Below are 21,119 nucleotides of genomic sequence, written 5' to 3'. Positions count from 1 at the left end.
ACTTGGACTTACCCTGAGGGGTTAATTCAGAGGTGGTCAGCTGACCAAGGAGGAGGGTCTTTCAATTTGGGTGTGGACTATTAAAGTACACAAGTTTGATGTGTTGGTGAGGTTGCATGTACACTTGAGGAAGGGGGAAACCCACGAAACATGTCAGTGTCGGCTACTGTTTTGATAAATGCAAGTTTAAAACGCCAGTTGAGTGCCTCCTTCATTTCGATTTGTATTCTACTGGTGTGGAGTGGTGACCCACGGAGGGATTGTGCACTGGCGGACCAGGTGTCATACTTGGTGTGGAATCCCAGCTCAGCAACCCCCTGTTGTTTGTCGTAAACTCTACGTCCCATTCACCGTGCGTCCCCGCTCGTTCCCGCCGCTCTCGCCGCTTTCTACCCGCCGCAATGTGCTGCCCTGCCACCTCTACGACGGCAGAGCACTGTGAGCCGGGCAGGAGCAGTTTTTATTGGCCCTGTCATTACTGTAAGCCAATCCCATTGGCTTACATTGAGTGACAGGGTCAGGAGCCAGTGAAAGCGGCTCCTGACCGGCGCACATCGCTCTGCCGTCATAGAGACGGCAGAGAGAGCAGCCTGCGGCGGAGATAGAGCAGCGGGGACAGAGCGGCGGGGACAGAGCGGCGTGACCGGCGGATTTTTGCGGCAATTCGTCGGGCTGCAGCGTTTTAGTGTACCAGCAGGGGCAGAGGCTGCTGGTACCGAAGTGGATAATATTCAGCTGTCAACAGGTGGCGCTGTGCAGCCAGACAGGAGGAGGCACTGTATATAATATATGCTGCCGCCAGGTGGCGCTGTGTAGCCAGACAGGAGGAGGCGCTGTATATAATATGAGCTGCCGCCAGGTGGCGCTGTGTAGCCAGACAGGTGAAGGCGCTGTATAGTATGAGCTGCCGCCAGGTGGCGCTGTGTAGCCAGACAGGAGGAGGCGCTGTATATAATATGAGCTGCCGCCAGGTGGCGCTGCGTAGCCAGACAGGTGAAGGCGCTGTATAGTATGAGCTGCCGCCAGGTGTCGCTGTGTAGACTCTGGTAGAGGAGGCGCTGTATAATATCAGCTGTCACCAGGTGGCACTGTGCAGCCAGACAGGTGAAGGCGCTGTATATAATATGAGCTGCCACCAGGTGTCGCTGTGTAGACTCTGGTAGAGGAGGCGCTGTATAATATCAGCTGTCACCAGGTGGCACTGTGCAGCCAGACAGGTGAAGGCGCTGTATATAATATGAGCTGCCGCCAGGTGTCGCTGTGTAGAGTGGTAGAGAGGAGGCGCTGTAGTGTCGGCCGCCAGGTGTCGCTGTGTAGACTCTGGTAGAGGAGGCGCTGTATAATATCAGCTGTCACCAGGTGGCGCTGTGTATCTGAGAAGGGGACAGGGGAGGTCGGCGGTCGGTGCGCGGCTCCCGGGGGGCGGCAGACAGGCGGGAGGGAATGGCGGCGGTGTGGAGTCGGGCTGACCGCTCGGGCCCGCTGGAGCTGCTGCTGGACGATCACTGGCTGCGGGTGGAGGCGGAGCTGAGCGGGGAGAGCCTCGCCCTCAGCTCGGAGCTCAGCAATGGCCGCCCCTCCCCTCCTCGCCGGGGGGACTCGGTGGAGTCGGGTCTGGGCAGCCCGGGAGGGGGCGGGGAACCGCTGCGGCGGGTGCGGGTGAAGAAGCAGGAGGGGGCGGGGCTCGGGATCAGCATTAAGGGCGGACGGGAGAACCGGATGCCGATCCTCATCTCCAAGATCTTCCCTGGATTGGCGGCCGATCAGAGTCGGGCGCTGCGGGTGGGCGATGCGATCTTGTCTGTGAATGGAACCGACCTGCGGGGAGCCGACCATGACCAGGCGGTGCAGATGCTGAAGAGAGCCGGGCGAGAGGTGACCCTGGAGGGTGAGTCTCCCCAATACTTATCCCACTATCTGCCCCTTCTGCTACCTACTGCCCCCCCCCCCCCCCCAATGCAGTGCAGCAGCTGGAGGGGGAGTCTCCCCACTGCTTACCCCACTAACTGCCCCTGGTACCCCCCCCCATGCAATGCAGCAGCTGGATGGTGAGTCCCCACTTCTTACCCCACTATCTGCCCCTTCTGCTACATACTGCCCCCCCCCCAATGCAGTGCAGCAGCTGGAGGGGGAGTCTCCCCATGCTTACCCCACTAACTGCCCCTGGTACCCACTCCCCCCCCCCCCCCCATGCAATGCAGCAGCTGGATGGTGAGTCCCCACTTCTTACCCCACTATCTGCCCTTTCCGCTACCTACTGCCCCCCCCCCCCCCCATGCAGTGCAGCAGCTGGAGGGGGAGTCTCCTCAATACTTACCCCACTATCTGCCCCTTTTGCTACCACCCATGCAGTGCAGCAGCTGGATGGTGTGTCTACTCACTGCATACCCCATTATCTGTCCCTTCTCCAGAACTGCCCCATTATCTGCCCCTGGTACCTACTGCCCCCTCCACCCCTATGCAGTGCAGCAGCTGCAGGGGGAGACCCCCAATATCTGCCCCTGGAACCTATTGCTCACTCCACCCTTAGGCAGTGCAACAGCTGGAGGGAAGAGTGCCCAATACTTACCCCATCATCTGCCCCTTTTGATACCTACTGCCCCCTCCACCCTGAGGCAGTGCAGCAGATGGAGGGGAGTCTCACATTATCTGCACTTTCTCCAGAACTTCTCCCATCCCCTGCTACTTATTGACCCCTCCACCTCTAGGCAGTGCGGCAGCTAAAGGGAGAGATCCCCAGTACTTACCTCATTATCTGCCCCTGGTACCTACTGGCCCATCCCCCAGCACTTAATTATTTGCCCCTTCTTCAGAACTCCCCTCATCACCTATTTACTATCCCTGCCCCCTTGAGGCAGTACAGCATCTGGAGGGGGAGTCCCCCAATACTTACCCCATTATCTGCCCCTGTCTCCTACTTGCCCATCCTTCAGAACAGCCCCATCCCCTGCTACCTACTTGACCCCTCCACCTTGAAGTAGTGCACCATCTGGAGGGTCTTCTCAATACTCACCCCATTATATACCCCTTCTCCAGAACTGCTCCCTACCCCGGCTACCTACAGCCCGCTCCCTCCTGAGACAGTGCACCAGCTGCAGTCCCCCAGTACTTGCCCCATCCCCTGCTACCTACCCCTCACCCTGAGGAAGTGCATTAGCTGAATGGAGAGACCGCCAGTACATACCCATTGTCTGTGCCTCTCTACTGCCTAACCAACACAAATGTTCTGTGACATGCTAATACTCACTGTTTGCTGCACGCTGTCATTTTTTTGTAGCTTTAAATTGTACCGATCAAAATCGACAGTGAGGCTTGGTTCACACATAAATCTGTACTTTTCCAGTCCAGTGATGTCAGTTTTTCAACAGTTTTCCATCACTTGAATGTACCAGAAATGTACACATTTTTATTTGTGAACACACCTATAGAAACACATGCAAGATTGATACAAACTGTCAGGACTGGAGACCTTTTTATGTGTGAACCCAGCCTAAGTGCATTGTTGTCCCAACTCCAAGCTGCTTACAGTTTGCATCACATTTGTGTGACACCAGGAAGGATTAGCGTACCACTGACAATCTTTCCAATTAACATTTGTTTACTCTTTACCTTTTTATACCACTTCTTAAGCTGGCCACTAACGGTCCAATTTCTAGCGAAAAATCGTTCGAGCGATCAGAAATTCTGATCGGATTGGTTGTAAATAATCTCCATTGGTGGACACAATCGATTATGAACGAGTGAAAAAAATGTCGCCCGAATGAATTTTTGTCGAACGAAAATTTGGATTTTCTTGGTGGTCGTGATAGGAAGCAAGGATTGGTTAGTTGATGGTGTAGTGAACGATTTTTCGTCCGTTCAGAATTTCTGATCGCTCAAACGATTTTTCGCTAGAAATTGGACCGTTAGTGGCCAGCTTTATGTCTCTGTCTCTTCTCCAACCACTACTTAAGCCTGGTACACACCATGCAATTTCTTGTCAGATGGATGGGTCAAATAGATGATTTCCGACAGGTCCGATCTGATTTCCGATCGTTTTTCTGAACGCTTTGCGTAGAACTGATCAGAAAATCCAGGGCTGTGGAGTCGGTACAAAAATCATCCGACTGACTCCTCATTTTATGAAACCTCTGACTCCAGGTAGTAGGTACCCCAAATTGCTCCGACTCCTCAACTCCGACTCCTTAAGGGGTCCATACACCTAACGATTTTCCTGCCGATATACAGCCGATCCGATCACAGTGATCGAATCGGCTGTGAAATCGCCGCGCACACCACTGACAGAACGACCGATTTTTGTCCGAAATCGATTGTTCCCGTTGATCCGTCCGCGCGGAAGTTTTTTCTCGGTCGCCTGCGGGTCGAGAGTGCGTCCATAGCGGCGTTCTATTGACCGACGCAATACAGCGGGTATACATTACCTGCTCCGGCCGGCGCGAGTCCCCTGGTCTCTGCTGTCTTCTCCGCTCCGGACCGTTCCTGCAGCTACACAGAACTTCCTGTCCCGGCAGGAAGTTTAAACAGTAGAGCGCCCTCTACTGTTTAAACTTCCCCTGAACAGGAAGTTCAGTAGCTGCAGGAGCCCAGAGCGGAGAAGACAGCAGAGACCAGGGGACTCGCGCCGGCGGAACAGGTAATGTATGCAGGGGGGGGGGGGGGGCGGCAGCGGCAGCTCCACAGATTGTGATCGGTTTCAGGCTGAAATCGATTCACAATCTGTTTGCAGTAAGGGCAGCCATACGATGACTCTCTGATCAGATTCGATCAGAGAGGGATCTATCTGTTGGTCGAATCTGATGGCAAATCGACCAGTGTATGGCCACCTTTAGTCTAATTTTTACAAAGGCTATGGATTTGGTTCAAAAATCATCCAACTCCTCAGTTTACTGAAAAACCACCAACTCCGACTTCAGGTACCCAAAATTACTCCCGGCTCCGACTTCACAGCCCTGAAAAAATCGATCAGAATAATGATCGGAAATCTGATTTGACCTGTGGGAAATTATCTATCGACCCATCTTTCTGATGGGAAATTGCATGATGTGTACCAGGCGTTACTCTTATCCTATTGCACCTTTTCCAACACTTCTCCCCCAGTAGTACTCTTCCTCCTTCATTACCTGCTCCTACAATACTGCCTTTGATGGTATATCCACTAGTATCCAGCAGTAGCCGGATAGTGTACTGGTTAAAGGAAAACATGGGTGACATGAGACAGACGTGGGTTTGTACAGTGCCAAGCACACAAATAACTAGGCTGTGTTCCTTTTTTTTTTTTTCTCTCTGTCTGAGAGACTTAAACATAAGGTATGCAAGTCACAGTTTCTTTCCAGGTCGGGACTGGGTTCAGACTATAGCATGACCCTCACTGATAAGTATTTACAGCGATAAAACACTTTCCTGTCAGTAAATGGCTTCTGAGAGCAGGAAAGAGATAAAAAGGGTCAATAATTCATAGCTTTGAGCTCTGGCATACTTCAATGAAGATGTCATTGAGCAGAGACGATGAAGCAGTAAAAACGTAAAAACTAGATTTAAATATAAAATAAAACTTAGATATCTTTAAAAAAAAAGTCATTTTTAGGAGAATAGATACAAATTGTTTTTCTCATTACCTCGGATGTCGTTTAAGGCTACTTGCACACCAAGATGTTGCGTTTTAGGGGACGTTATGGTCGTGTAACGTGCCCCTAACGCAACGCATGGTGGTGCGGGAGAGGACGGTAGAGTGAGCCGCGTTAGGCAGCTCTATCCGCATAAGGTCTCCCTGGGTGGCGCTGTTTGGGGGGGTGACCATGTGATGCGGAGCGAGACATGCCGCATCACGTGGTCCCGCCGGCCAATCAGCGGCCGCCAGTGCAGTGCATATTAAGTAGCCATGTGCGCGGCTACTGTAGCGGCATCTCCCCGCCTCCTCTCCGCCCCCCACTTAGCATGTGCAAACAGTCTAACGCGGCTTAAGCCGCTGTAAAGCCGTAGCATGCTGCACTTTCGGCAGAACGTGCAGCGTTACATGTAACGCAACGTGGGCAGTGTGAACGGCCCACTTGTGTTACATTGCTGTGCGTTGGGGGAGCGTTACAGGCTGCACTAACGTGCGCCTGTAGCGTCCCTGTGTGGAAGCAGCCGAAGGGTTCTGCCTCTGACGCAAGAGACCAGGGTTAGAAAATCAGCGCTTCCTATTCAGTAAGGAGACCTTGGGCAATCCTCTCTTACACTGCTACTTCCTACTGAGCATGCCCTAGTGGCTGCAGCTCTGGTGCTTTGAGTCCGCCAGGAGAAAAGTACAATATACATGTTCTGTGTCTTGACTTGGCTAGTAGTAACTTCCCGACTATGGCCAGTTGGTGCTGATTCATGGAAGGAGGAGCTGCAACTTCCCTCTGACCTCAGCTCTGTAATGTTGTGGTCACTGACAGGGTGACACAGGGGACAGTGTGATTGTGTGTAGGGATGATCAATGAGATGCAAATTCTTCTGAAATTGTGCAAATTTTTATGCAAATGTATGCAGTTTTAGAATGGACCCATCAATTTAAACTCAGGTTTAAATTGATCCATTTTCAAGCTGCATATATTTGCATATAAATTTGCATCACCTCTGATCATCCGTAATTGTGAGGTTGGCGCCATAACCTCAGGGCAGGGGCTTGCCAGAAAAGGGTGTGGTTTCTCAGTGTGATGTAAGGTCACCCTATTATGTAGTCATTAAGTAAAGCCATGGACACGCTAGATGGCTCTCGGCCAGGGCGGCCAATCAGGGTCGCTGCTGACCAGAATCTAGTGTGTGTGTGTGTGTGCATGTGTCCCCGACCCTCCCCCCCCCCCCCCCCCACCACCTTTTCATGTGTAGTGGGGAGATCAGCCTAGCAGATTGGCCTGGCCTACAGGCTGAGGGCATTGCTCTCCTCACCTTGCCCACTCCGTCATGCACCGCTCTGTTGCCCCCCCCTTCTCCATAGCAACAGAACATCTTGATAGCCTACTGGCCAGCAATGCATCCAGGTCTGTGGAGTCGGAGTCTGTGGTTTCATAAACTGAGGAGTCTGAGTTGGAGTCAGATAATTTATGTACCAACTCCATAGCCATGCAAGGGCTGTGGAGACGAGGAGTCGGAGCAATTCTGGGTACCTGGAGTTGGAGGTTTCATAAACTGAGTTGGATGATCTTTATACCAACTCGACAGCCATGAGTACATCTGTACTGAACTCCGCCCGGAAGTGTTGACTGATGGATCAAGTCCTGATCCCTGCGGATGACTGGCCGTGTGTGTGTGTGTGTCTTTCACAGTTAGTAGATCTTCAATCATATTATCAGGGCTGTGGAGTCGGTACAAAAATCATCCGACTCCTCAGTTTGAGACCTTCCGACTCCAGGTACCCAAAACGGGTCCGACTCCTTGACTCCAACTCCGAAGTTAAATATTTACTAGGGCTGTGGATTTGGTACAAAAATCATCCGACGACTCAGTTTATGAAACCTTTAGACTCCCAGGTACCCAAAATTGCTCCAACTCCACAGCCCTGCATATTATAGTGTAACACAATATTGGTAGAGGTCATGTGGTCACACATTTGGTCCTTTAGGGCACAGACACACTATAAATGCTTTTGAGTGCTTTTTGGCCATCAGAGCTCTTCCATTGACTTAAAATAAAATTGTACAATTTTTACTGTATGTCAACGGGAGCGGTTTTTAAAAGGCTCTCGGAAAGCTCTGATGGCCAAAAAGTGCTCAGAAAAGCGTTTATAATGTGTCTGTGCCCTTAGATGCTGTCATTTTCTGGTTGAACTCGAAGGACATGTCGTGGGTTTTTTTTTTTTCCCAACCTAAATAACTGTGATTATGTAATAAGATGCTAAAAAGTTTGGGTTAAAGTAAATTTCATGTATGCATTTGGTCCTATTCAAAGCTGTATACAGTGCCAAGCTTCCCATCATACCCCCTTTATCCCCCCCTGCACCTTCTCCCCTGTCCTCCGCTGCTGGATTTGCTGAGTCTGTGTGTGAGAGTTGTAATCGGGTTTATCTTTGCATTATTCCCCGACACCTCCCCCCATGATGGACACAGTCAGGTTATCTGGCAAGTAATCCCACTGTATGGGGGGAGGCAGAGGATATATCAGAGGTATGCAAAGAGGAGACACATTCAGCTGAATAGTCCAAGAACAATCACATCCCTTATTGTCCTTCAGAGAAATCACATCTAATGTCCTACCACAGTCTATGCTCTGTTATATATTACACATTATACAGCTCTGTACAGAGTACAGGTAGTCTCCGACTTACAAACGACCTGCTGATATGAACGGCATGGATTCAGTGTTTCCATGGGAACAAGCCCCCCCCCCCCCCCCTCCAAAAAAAAAATTCAAATTGGACTTTGAGAAAATCGATTTTACAAAATTCAAAGAAAAAATGGCTTTTAAACTTGTATAAGCAGGCACAGAGGGCAGAGGTGACACAGAGGGGGACACTGGAGGCACAGGGGACAGAGATAGCACATTGTTCCGACTTAAGAACAGATTCGGGTTAAGAACGAACCTACAGTCCCTATCTCGTTCGTTAATCGTACATACTATATTACACATTATACAGCTCTGTACATAGAGCCAGTCACACCTCTAACTGCCCCTCAGAGGAGTCACATCTAATGTCCTACCACAGTCTATGCTCTATATTATATATTACACATTATACAGCTCTGTACATAGAGCTAGTCACACCGCTAACTGTCCCTCAGAGGGGTCACATCTAATGTCCTACCACAGTCTATGCTCTCTTCTATATTATACACCTCTGTACAGAGTACATAGAGCCAGTCACACCGCTAACTGTCCCTCAGAGGGGTCACATCTAATGTTCTACCACAGCCTATGCTCTATATTATATATTACACATTATACAGCCCTGTACAGAGTACATAGAGCCAGTCACACCACTAACTGTCCTTCAGAGGGGTCACATCTAATGTCCTACCACAGCCTATGCTCTATATTATATATTACACATTATACAGCTCTGTACATAGAGCCAGTCACACCGCTAACTGTCCCTCAGAGGAGTCTCATCTAATGTGCTACCACAGTCTATGCTCTATATTATACATTACACAGCTCTGTACATAGAGCCAGTCACACCACTAACTGTCCCTCAGAGGGGTGACATCTAATGTCCTATCACAGCCTATGCTCTATATTATATATTACACATTATACAGCTCTGTACATAGAGCCAGTCACACCACTAACTGTCCCTCAGAGGGGTCACATCTAATGTCCTACCACAGTCTATGCTATATATTATATATTATACAGCTCTGTACAGAGTACATAGAGCCAGTCACACCACTAATGCTGGGTACACACGTTGCGGATCGAGCAGGATTGAGCGATTATTTCTGGCATGTTCGATTAGGTTTCGTTCGATACAGCTGTCGATTTTGCATGATAAGTATGCAAAATCGACGGCTGTATCGAACATGTCGGAAATAATGAATCGATCGAGCGGAATATCGCAACGTGTGTACCCAGCATAACTGTCCCTCAGAGGGGTCACATCTAATGTCCTACCACAGCCTACGCTCTATATTATATATTACACATCTCTGTACAGAGTACATAGAGCCAGTCAGATAACTGCCCCTCAGTGATGTGTAATGTCCTACCTCACTGTGGGCCCAGTTTGTGGGTGAAACCAAATTGCCTACTGTATTTCTGCCTCATTGAGGAAACTGACCCATAACCATCTCTTGTAGACTCCATACATATTGTGTGCTTTGGGAGTCGAATCTGGGATCCCAGAGCTGTATAAGGCACTTGACCTCCGTAGTGATATCAGTAGAATGGGGCCTGTCTCCCGATGTGGTGAGTTAGGCAGTACATTTAGTGAGGGAGCTTATTTTCACATCAGTTGTGCTTTATCAGAGATTTCTGCATTGTCCGCCTCCCACACACCCATGATTCATGTTTATAGTGCTGTGATGCAGCAGTGTTGGGGTTAAACGTATTTAGTTCCCCCAGCTGGAAGTGTTTACACATCTGGAGGGCCGGGAGTGGCCGGTCTCCAGGCGGCAGACGCTGGGTGTGTGCACAGCGCACGCTGGAAGCTGAGCTTGCTGAATGGGGGCTCCATGGTAAAAATAAAGGACAAAGAAAGACTGCAAACTTTGAGATATTGTTACAAGGGAAAATAGGACTTTTAGTGACATTTTGATAACTTTTCGTCCATTCCCGGTTGTTAGAGAGACCGGAGTCAGATTCCTGTAGGTGCATCTGCTTACATCTGCTGCGGGGTTGTGATTGCAAATGCTGAAAGCACACATGGCACGTGCAGAGATCAGCAGCGAATAATCTCCTCCTGGTCTTTAGTTACCATGCGAGGCGGATAATTAGTGTTTATTTAATGAGCTATAGAAACTTTCAGGGTAGGACCACACTAGGCAGTGCATGAAAGTTAGCTTTTTGCTGCATATGCGTTTTACCTGCGTTTTTCAGTGCGTGTGGTTTTTTTTTTTTTTTTTTTTTTCCCCACACTTGCGTTTTGTATGCGTTTGCATTTCGCATATGCTTTCTGTATGCGTCTTTGATATGCTTTTTTTGCTAATCGCTAGAAGTCAGCAGGAAGTGGAAATACATCAAACTTTTTTTTTTTTTTAAGCATAAAACCCCCCACTGTAAAAGCACTAAAAACGCTATTATTTTTTTTATTTATATCGCGCCAACATGTTCCGTAGCGCTGTACATAGTACACCCAAATAATGGGGAACAAATATTCATTAGAAATAGAAGACACTGTACAGTCATGACATTGAATAGTAGAAATACAAATACATACATAGTTGATGTGTAGTTGGTACATATGTTAAAATTAAAGCAGTATGAGAAACACTAGGAGGAGGTCCCTGCCCTTGCGAGCTTACAATCTAGAGCAGTGGTCCTCAAACTAAGGCCTGTGGGCCGAATGCGGCCCCCCAAGGCTATTTCACCGGCCCCCCACTCACAAAATGCATTACTTATAGATGCAGTCCACTGCATCTTTAAGGCTGCATTTCCACTTGTGCGGTGCGAATCGCCGCGGTAAAAATTCGCATGCGGGTCCATGCGAATTTTCATGTGTATTCGCACGCAAATTCGCATGCATGATGATGTATGCGAATTTAACCATGGCAGTGCTGATGTGCTTTTCCATTGTTTCTATGAAAATTCGCATACCCAACCCTCATGCGAATTTCCTATTAAATACATTGTATGTGATTCGCATAGCGGTATGCGAATTCTGATGGCTCTGCCATGCAAATTTTTTCTGCACAGAAAAACGCAAAGGAATCTTGACAAGTGGAAACAGTCCCATTCACTTGTATTGCTATGCGAATTTGCATGCGAAAAACGCATGCGAATTCGCGGTGGTGGAAATGAGCCCTAAATATTGATGTCTTGCATATATAATAGCAGTGCTGGTACCATCAATCCACAGGGAAGCCAGTGAGCAGTCATTCGCTGGCTTCCAATCCAAGTCCGCTTCAGGTGACACTGCTGTCCCATTGGACGACAGGTTGCTCCGAGTATGCTTCACTGTCTGGTGAAAAGAGGTTTTTCCCTAGCTGCACATGCTGTATTGGGGCCATAATATCTGCTTTGGTTCAATGGATGACAAAAGGGCTGCACATGTAAACAGGTAATAGTTTACGCATTCTAGGTTCAATGTAATGTTTTCTACATCATATTATGTATACCCGGCCCCTATTAGTTTGAAGTATGTTGACCTGACCCTTGACTGAAAAAGTTTGTGGACCCCTGATCTAGAGGGTAGTGGGGAGGAAATAAAAGGGAAGGAAACACAAGGATTAGTGGGGTGAGGCAGTGTACCTTCAGTGCTGCTTATAGCAAATTATAGGCTTGTCTGAACAGGTGAGTTTTCAGAGTGCGTTTGAAGGTTTCCAGACACATTTATTATGTGCGTTTTAGATGCGCTTTGGAAAGATATGCAACAAGTCCTGCGTTTTTCAAAAAACGCACATTGCAGAATGTAAACATGCGGTTTTCCGTGCGGCCTTGCATTATGTGCGTTTTTCTGCTGCGTTTTTCAGCAATGCTAGTGTTTCTAGCTAGTGTGTTCCAACCTTTAGCGTGTGGTCATTTGTGTTTGCTGCAGCACCCGCTGGGATCCTTGCATTGCCTGGTATACACCGTGCAATTTTCCATCAGACGGGTTGAATCGATTGTTTCTGGCAGGTCCGATCTGATTTCCGATAATTTTTCTGATCAATTTTGTATATAAGTAATTGGAAAATCAATCAGAAAAACGATCGGAAATCAGATCGGATCTGTCGGAAATTTTCTATTCGACCCATCTATCTGTCGGGGAAATTGCATGTTGTATACCAGGTATTGGAGGGTACCACCTGTTTTTCGGCAGTATTTGGAAACACTGGGCTGCCAGCTGCTTTCTTGGCTGCGTTTTGATGCTTGTGGTTCCAGAGAAGTCTCCAGGTGCCCCCGTCTCCTGTGTCTAGAAGCTCTCTGCTGGGCGCATCACTCCCGATGTGTCCCCACCCCCTCCCACCCGGGTGCATCACTCCTGAGATATTCCCCTGTTTTTGGTGTCTCCCCTCCCAATGTATATGTGGAGGTCTCCAGTCCCTGTATCTCTTCCTCCCTTCATGTGTCAGGTCTTCTGCAGGATGTCCTCTCTATCTCTTGTCTGATGTCTCGCTCCCAATCCCACCCACATTTTTGGGGGGCTCCTGTTCCTTTTGCCCTCACGTATCGTGTTTTTGGTATCCCCCTGTTCCTGGACCTCACCCCACTTCCCCATGTCCCGGGAGACCCCAGTTGGGTGTTCTCTCATCCCTGTGTGTTCCTGATGTGTGTCTATGCCCTCTGGTGCCCCCCTCATCATGTTCCTAGTGGCCGCCCCTTCCCTGTGGCGCTGCATCTCTCACACCCCTCTCCATGTGTCAGGCGATCCCCTGCTGGGTGCCTCCTCATCCCTATTCCTCCCACCTCAGTCTGTTTACCTTCTGGTGCCCATATTCCTGTGTCTCCCCCTTATGTGTCTCCTCTCTGCTATATATGGACACCGAGGCTCTGATCTTTCCATATTCTGCAGCAGAATAATCTCCAGCTAGATATCCACACCAGAGCCGCTTAACCCCCTAGTGACCATCAGGAATGCAGCGCTCAGCCTCGCAAGCACTCAGCGTCTAGTGTGGCTGTCACACTCTGCTCCATTAACGTTAACTGCGTATATAATACTTAGGAAGTCGGGAGGAGTCTGGCCGCTAACCCGACAGATTCTGAATATAAGTATATAAAAGAGTAAGCTCATCTACCGTTTATTATCCCATCATTGCACTACAATACAATGAGAGCGTAAAACCCTATAATTATGTTATAATATCAGATCGCTCCTGGAAAATATACAAAATGTTTATTAAAGGTCCACGATCGCGAAAAATTGTTAAGTTTAAAGGGGCACTATGGTTAAATAACTGGTTATATCATTTATTATAAACACATATATTGTGGCAGAATAAAAGTATATTTCAATATTACATTACCCTTAGTTAGAGATGAGTCGCGTCGGCAGAGGAAATTATCTGACGCCAAATCTGCACATACCATTGTGCAGTAGGAGGCAGCTTATCAGCTGTTTGAGCTGCTGTTTTAAAGAGAAACTCCAACCTAGAATTGAACTTTATCCTAATCAGTAGCTGATACCCCCTTTTACATGAGAAATATAATGATTTTCACAAACAGACCATCAGGGGGCGCTGTATGACTGATTTTGTGCTGAAACCCCTCCCACAAGAAGCTCTGAGTACCGAGGTACTCTGGGCAAACTGCCACAATATAGCAATGTTCACAGACAGGAATTAGCTGTTTACAGCTGTCTCTAACAGCCAAAACAGCTAGGAGCAGCTACATAACCTGCCCACAGTAAAAATGTCACCATGTAATAAATGTCAGAATGTAAATCGGGGAGAGGAAAGATTTTACAATGAGCAAACACTGACTAAATCATTTATACATAATTATGGTAAAAAATTAAGCACTTTTTTTGACTGCATTATTTTCACTGGAGTTCCTTATTAATCTCCCCTTTGATATTTTACGAGAGGATTCCTCCAACTCCTATAACGGCTCACTTGTCCAGTTTTACTACTCCTCTCAGCCGCCATACGTCTCAGGACATTGACGTACGGCTCTGATGAAAAATGCTCCTGGCTGAGGCATCCCAGCTGGCTCAGGAACGGACACATATTGTTGTCCGTTGCTGTGGGGACCAGCTCTCTGCGATGTAGCTGTGTCCTGCATTCTTTTCATCAGAGCCGTACGTCAATGTCCTGAGACGTACGGCGGCTGAGATGAGTAGTAAAACTGGACGAGTGAGGCGTTATAGGATTGGAGGAATCCTCTCACAAAATATCAAAGGGGGAATTAAAACAGCAGCTCAAACAGCTGATAAGCTGCCTCCTACTGCACAATGGTATGTGCTGATTTGGCGTCAGATAATTTCCTCTGCCGACGCGACTCCTCTGTAACTAAGGGTAATGTAATATTGAAATAGACTTTTATTCTGACACAATATATGTGTTAAACATTGCTACACTTGCACATATTTTATATTAAATGATATTATAACTAGTTATTTAACCATAGTGCCCCTTTAAAATACATAAATAAAAAGTACATTTCTCCCAGGGTAAAAGTGCTAAAATTACTTTTCTCCTATGTTGCTTTCACTTACTTGTAGGTAGTAGAAATGTGACAGGACTGACAGGTTTTGGACTAGCCCATCTCCTCATGGGGGATTCTCAGGGTTTTCTTTATTTTCAAAAGCACTTCGTGAGCGGCAGTTGCTCAGTCCAACCGTCAGAATAGTGTGCAAACAAGTAGAAGGGGTGGTCTGCTTCTTTGTATAGATCCTTTCCAGGGAGTGCTTTTATAAAGAACAAAGGAAATACTGAGAATCCCCCATGCAGAGATGGACTAGTCAAAAACCTGTCAGTTCCATCAGATTTCTACTAACTACTATAAGGGATAGCAACATGGGAGAAAAGTAAACTTACTTTGTATTTGTTTGTATTTACTTGTATTTCACATTTTACAGTTTTTCATAATAGTGATCCTTTAACTATCACAATATAAAAAATGACATAATTGAAATCAAGTCCCCCACCTCCCCCTAAAAGAGCGCTCTTTACGACCACAACACATGACATGCAACCACTTCTAGTTCCAGAGGCCTATTCTCTCTCAGTAGGTCACTGTCCATGTATAATTGGTAGCAAAGCAGTGCTAAGCCATTCGATGACCGTTTTTGCCATGATAGGGTTGGTACAAAAATCATCCAACTCCTCCGTTTATGAAACCACCGACTCCAGGTACCCAAAAAATTGCTCCGACTCCACAGCCCTGCTTTAAAACACTGTAGGCTTGATTCACAAAGCGGTGCTAACAGTTAGCACGCTGGTGAAAAGCCCCTTATCATGCCTAAACTCAGTTTAGGCGTGATTAGTTTAGGCACCAACTGGGCTAGCACCGCAGTGCACAGCTGATCAAAAGTTTTGCGCTAGCAACGTCTGGTGCACTTCGCATAGAGTTTAATTGTGCTGCTTTGCGCGCGGGACTTTGCGCGCAATCTAAACTTATCACGCCTAAACTGGCTTTTCACCAGCATGGTGCAATGGTTATCACGCCTAAAGTCTTTTAGGGCCCGTTTCCACTCTCGCGGAAACGGCCGTGAATCCGCAGAGTTCCCCGCAGGCAAATCGCGCGGGGAAACTCTGCCATAGGGGATAACGTTGCCACCGGCCGTCGCTTGCAGTAGCGATTCAGCCGGAACCCCCTACAGAATTCGCGGCGGAGGCTGCGATTCCCATAGCCGTGCATGCTGTGTTCCTTTTTTTTTTTCTTTCTCTGCCTGAAAGAGCTAAACATCAGGTATGTAAGTGACAGTTTCTGTCTGAGTTGGACAGGGTCAGACTTTAGCATAATCCTCCCTGATAAGTCATTACAGCCATAAAATACTTTCCTGTCAGTAAATGGCTTCTGAGAGCAGGAAAGAGAAAAAAGGGTCAGTAATTCATAGATTTGAGCTCTGGCATATTTTAATGAAGTAGGAGAAGGAAGATAGATAAAATTGTTTTTGTGATCAATTTATTTTTACCTCCGATGTCCTTTAAATAGAACCTGGGGCAAACTTAAATAAAAAAAATGTACCACTAACCTACTAATGTATGACCACCTTTAACCAGCCTGGCGTTCTATTAAGATCGCCAGGCTGGCGACCGGACGGGTTTTTTTTAATTAAAAAAAAAGATTGCATGCAGCCAACTGAAAGTCAGGACTTCGGCTGATGTCACTCCGCTCGAGGAAAGCTCATCGCGGCCCTTCTTGTTACTTCTGATCGGCGGAGGCGATCAGAAGTACGCATTAGGAGCGCCCTCTAGTGGGCTTTCATGCAGCCAACTTTGGCTGCATGAAAGCCCACTAGAGGGCGCTCCTAATGCGTACTTCTGATCGCCTCCGCCGATCAGAAGTAACAAGAAGGGCCGCGATGAGCTTTCCTCGAGCGGAGTGACGTCAGCCGCCTCCGATCCAGCCCTTAGCGCTGGCCGGAACTGTTTGGTCCGGCTGCGCTGGGCTCGGGCGGGCGGGGGGACCCTCTTTCGCCGCTGCACGCGGCGCATCGGCGCGCTGTGGCGGCGATCAGGTAGCACACGCAGCTGGCAAAGTGCCAGCTGCGTGTGCTCCTTTTTATTTGATGAAAATCGGCCCAGCAGGGCCTGAGTGGCAGCCTCCAGCGGTAATGGACGAGCTGAGCTCGTCCATACCGCCAGGCTGGTTGAAATGTACCCGAGACAAAAACAAAAAGAAACAGATACTTTAGAGGGTAGCCTTCAGGGTAACACACACACACACACACACACACACACACACACACACACACACACACACACACACACACACACACACACACACACACACACACACACACACACACACACACACACACACACACACACACACACACACACACACACACACACACACACACACACACACACACACACACACACACACACACACACACACACACACACACACACACACACACACACACACACACACCGTACTGTGCAAGAATCCAGCACCATCCTCAATCTTCAGGAGGGTCCCGGGCAGGAGCGGTGCTCTGGAGGAGGATGTGGGGAGGACCCCTCTTCTGAGACAAATATCTCATCACTTCTACTACCTGTGTCCCACCCCAGCTGGACCATTTGTTGGGATTAACCAGCATAACCCAAAAATTGCTCTGACTTAGGGTTCGTATAGACGTACGATAAAGATCGTTCGTTACGAACGATTCGTGACGTTTACACGATATTCAAATTAGACTGAAAAGATCGTTCGTAATGAACGATTGTGTACACACGTGAGCGATATAAGTATAAAGTACTGAACGACGAACGATTAAAAAATGCGTGCGCAAACGGAAGTGACGTTACGACAGGCAATAAGAACATGCGTTATCGGACGATCTTTGTACACACTGCAACGATTGAACGATTATCTTTCGAAAAAATCCGCCGGGTTGGATCGGTCGGATTGAACGATAACGGTCGTTATCGTCCAAAAAAACGATCGTTGGAAAATTTGGAGCGCACGATTATCGGTCCGATTGTCGTTATCGTTCATTTTCGAACGATCGTTATCGTACGTGTGTACTCGGCTTAAAGAGACTCTGTAACGACAAAAAGATCCCCTGGGGGGTACTCACCTCAGGTGGGGGAAGCCTCAGGATCCTAATGAGGCTTCCCACGCCGTCCTCTGTCCCACGGAGGTCTCGCTGCAGCCCTCCGAACAGCCGGCGACTGTGCCGACTGTTCAATTCAATATTTACCTTTGCAGGCTCCAGCGGGGGCGCTGTGGCTGCTTTCGCTCCGAAGGAGGCGGAAATACCCGATCTCAGTCGGGTCCGCTCTACTGCGCCGGAGACTTGCGCCTGCGCAGTAGAGCGGACCCGACTGAGATCGGGTATTTCCGCCTCCTTCGGAGCGAAAGCAGCCAGAGCGCCTGCGCAGGAGCCTGCAAAGGTAAATATTACGTCACCGCTGTACGGAGGGCTACAGCGAGACCCCCGAGGGACGGCAGACGGCGTGGGAAGCCTCATTAGGATCCTGAGGCTTCCCCCATCCGAGGTGAGTACCCCCCAGGGGACGTTTTAACGTTACAGATTCTCTTTAAGTCTCCTCGACTCCGACTCCACAGCCTTGCCGCTATGTTTCTCTACTGACAGATGGCTCAGGCAGTACAATTTTCATACATGTAATAATGTAAGGATAATTCCCTATTGGAGATGCGCTTAAAAGTTGACTTTATGTGAAGTTTTTGCTGTATAGGGCTAGTTCACACTACGAACGCGAGTAGAGTCCCGATTTTTGCCACGATTTGCGTTTGACAGAATGAGAATCTCACCACAATCTCCCCTAAAGTGATGCATGCAGCACGTTTTCATTTTATGTAAATCGCAAATGCTGCAGTGAGAATGATCCCATAGGGGTACTACAGCAACAGTGTGAACCAGTGACTCATGTACAGACAAAAAGTAGGGATAATAAAAATTGCACCCTGCAGGAAGAAAACACAGAGACAACAGGAGCCCAAATGGTGCAGTATGTCACAGTACCAGAAGTATATAAAACATGCGGATGTATTATACTCACAAAGGTGGGTTGCAGAAGGGCAACCGACCACTAGAAGCAGGTGGAGATGTATAACCCCGCCTCCACTCGGGGGACCAGACAGAGCTGGTGATGGTCGCACTCTTGATAAAAAGCAAGCCTCAAATGACCTAAACTGGTCAAAGAGGGTTAATCCCCCTCCAAAAGGAGGGTGAAGGCACAGGATAAAGGGGGAAGAGGCGCCCAGAGCAGATAAAATACGTTAAAAACAAATAAAATGAAAAAAGTGAGGTGGCTTACCTCAATGAAGACAAATTCACGTATTAAAGAGACACTGAAGCGAGACTAAATCTCGCTTCAGCTCTGATATATAGCAGGGGCACGTGTGCCCCTGCTAAAACGTCGCTATCCCGCGGCTGCACGAGGGTCGCTTCACCCCCAACCCACCCCCCGCAAAAGATGGTCGGAAAGTTGGTCGTACATTCCTTTCTTCCTGGAGGCAGGGCTAACGGCTGCAGCCCTGCCTCCAGTCGCGTCTATCAGACGCGCATCGCCGCCTCTCCCCCGCCCCTCTCAGTGAAGGAAGACTGAGAGGGGCGGGGGAGAGGCGGAGATACGCGCTGACAGACGCGCGTGGGGCAGGGCTGCGGCGGTTAGCCCTGCCCCAACCAGGAAGCGCTCCCCCGCTGTACGGAGGGGATTTGGGGGGACAGGGACCCCCGTTAAGCCGCGGGATAGCGGCGTTTTAGCAGGGGCACGCATGCCCCTGCTAGCTATGAGGTCTGAAGCGAGATCTATTCTCCTTATTTGTGCCTTATTTGTGGCTACAAGCACTATTAGGCACTGCTATTTGGCCTGAGGAAGTGGGTATGCACCCACGAAACGCGTTGCCAGTGCAATAAAATTCTATTAATACGTGAATTTGTCTTCATTGAGGTAAGCCACCTCACTTTTTTCATTTTATTTGTTTTTAACGTATTTTATCTGCTCTGGGCGCCTCTTCCCCCTTTACCCAGTAACTCATGTATTTGTCTCTTCAGCTTTCAGCCATTGTTCTCTGTGTGACTCATTGTATTGTTCTCTCTTGCAGTGCGTTTCCTGCAGGATGTCTCTCCCTATGTCCGGAAGGCCTCTCTGGTTGGCGAGCTGCCCTGGGACGAGTGTGACCTGCAGAGTCCGACACACAGCGACGCCTCAGGCTCTCCCAAACACGGCTCCCGCGATTGCAAGGTCATTCCCCTAAAAATGTGCTATGCAGCCAGAAACCTGAGCATGTACGACCCCGAGGGACGGTCAGTGGCAATGTGTGCGTTCCTCCCGTATTCCTGTATGTCGGCACCGGGGGTACGGTGTGTACCTCTCAACCTCTTCTCCCTCCCCCTAACGGTCAGATCTCTTACAGGCTGGTGGAACTCCGCTCTCCGGACGGCTGCCACTCTATCATCCTTCGCTGCCGTGACTCTGCCTCTGCCCTGTCCTGGGCACAGTCCCTGCACAATAACATCACGGCTCTGCTGCCGCAGGTGCTGGCCGAGACGCAGTGCATGCTGGGAGCTGCCAGCGACGATCTCCGGCACCTAGGCTGGGTGGCTGAACAGGTGAGCGTCGCTCCTTTTGCCAGGCTTGGAGTTTCCTAATTTTATGGCAATAGCATGCGGTTTGTGATTGGCCCTATAAGCCATAAAATGTGCATAGAAGCCAGAATTGTTTACATCTTTTTGACCATCTATATGACTGTATCAGCTACAATATTATAGCCAACTGCCTAATACCGGCCAGGCGGTTCTCCATGGTCAGAGCTCAGCATGGACATAAGATACAAAGCTGCTTGTCACTGTTGTCTTCCAGGCCTGAACATATGGTGATATCCATGCCCCTGTGTCCTGGTACTGTTTAGTCTTGCCATTGAGTAAGCGTTTAGCTCCCCCCCGGACCACACATCGTAAAATCTACGCTGTTTGTGGGTGCTTTAAAGGAACCCAAGGCAAGAGACATATGGAGGCTGCCATATTTATTGCCTTTTAAAAAATACTAGTTGCCTGGCTGTGCTGATCTTTCTACTGATCTTTCTGATCTTTCTACTGATCTTTCTGGCTGTGGCAGTGTCTGAATCACACACCTATTACAAGCATGGGGGCTAATCTTGTCAGATTTTTGTCAAAAACATCTGATCTGTATGCTTGTTCAGAGTTTATGGCTAAAAGTATTGGAGGCATAGGGTGAGCAGGACAGCCAGGCAATGTGCGTTGTTTAAAATCAAATAAATACGGCAGCCTCCACCTCAAGTTCCCTTTAAAAGACACCTGGGCCCATATGTAATTACGTTTTTCTTCTGAGTTTTCTCCCAGGAGATAATTTAAGTAGCTTTTCAGCACTCTGCAATGGAAAAAGTAGGTTAAGTACTGTCAACATTATTTTGAGTATTAGTTT

General features: G+C 48.5%; 1 protein-coding gene across 1 annotated transcript in view; it reads left to right on the top strand.

The window, feature by feature from the left end:
- The first annotated feature begins 1,378 nt into the window (after positions 1–1,378).
- SNTB2 (syntrophin beta 2) overlaps positions 1,379–21,119 on the top strand; it is a 43,620-nt gene continuing 23,879 nt past the window's right edge. The window contains exons 1-3 of the mRNA XM_068261394.1: positions 1,379–1,888; positions 19,780–19,981; positions 20,092–20,287. Of these exons, the coding sequence (XP_068117495.1) occupies positions 1,444–1,888; positions 19,780–19,981; positions 20,092–20,287 (843 nt within the window). The 5' untranslated portion in view covers positions 1,379–1,443. The remainder of the gene's footprint in view (positions 1,889–19,779; positions 19,982–20,091; positions 20,288–21,119) is intronic.

This window comes from Hyperolius riggenbachi, chromosome 11, assembly GCF_040937935.1.
Source record: "Hyperolius riggenbachi isolate aHypRig1 chromosome 11, aHypRig1.pri, whole genome shotgun sequence".
NCBI classification, from domain to species: domain Eukaryota; kingdom Metazoa; phylum Chordata; class Amphibia; order Anura; family Hyperoliidae; genus Hyperolius; species Hyperolius riggenbachi.
The sequence above is the reverse complement of the archived record's forward strand: the minus strand, read 5'-3'. Positions and strand labels throughout refer to the sequence as shown.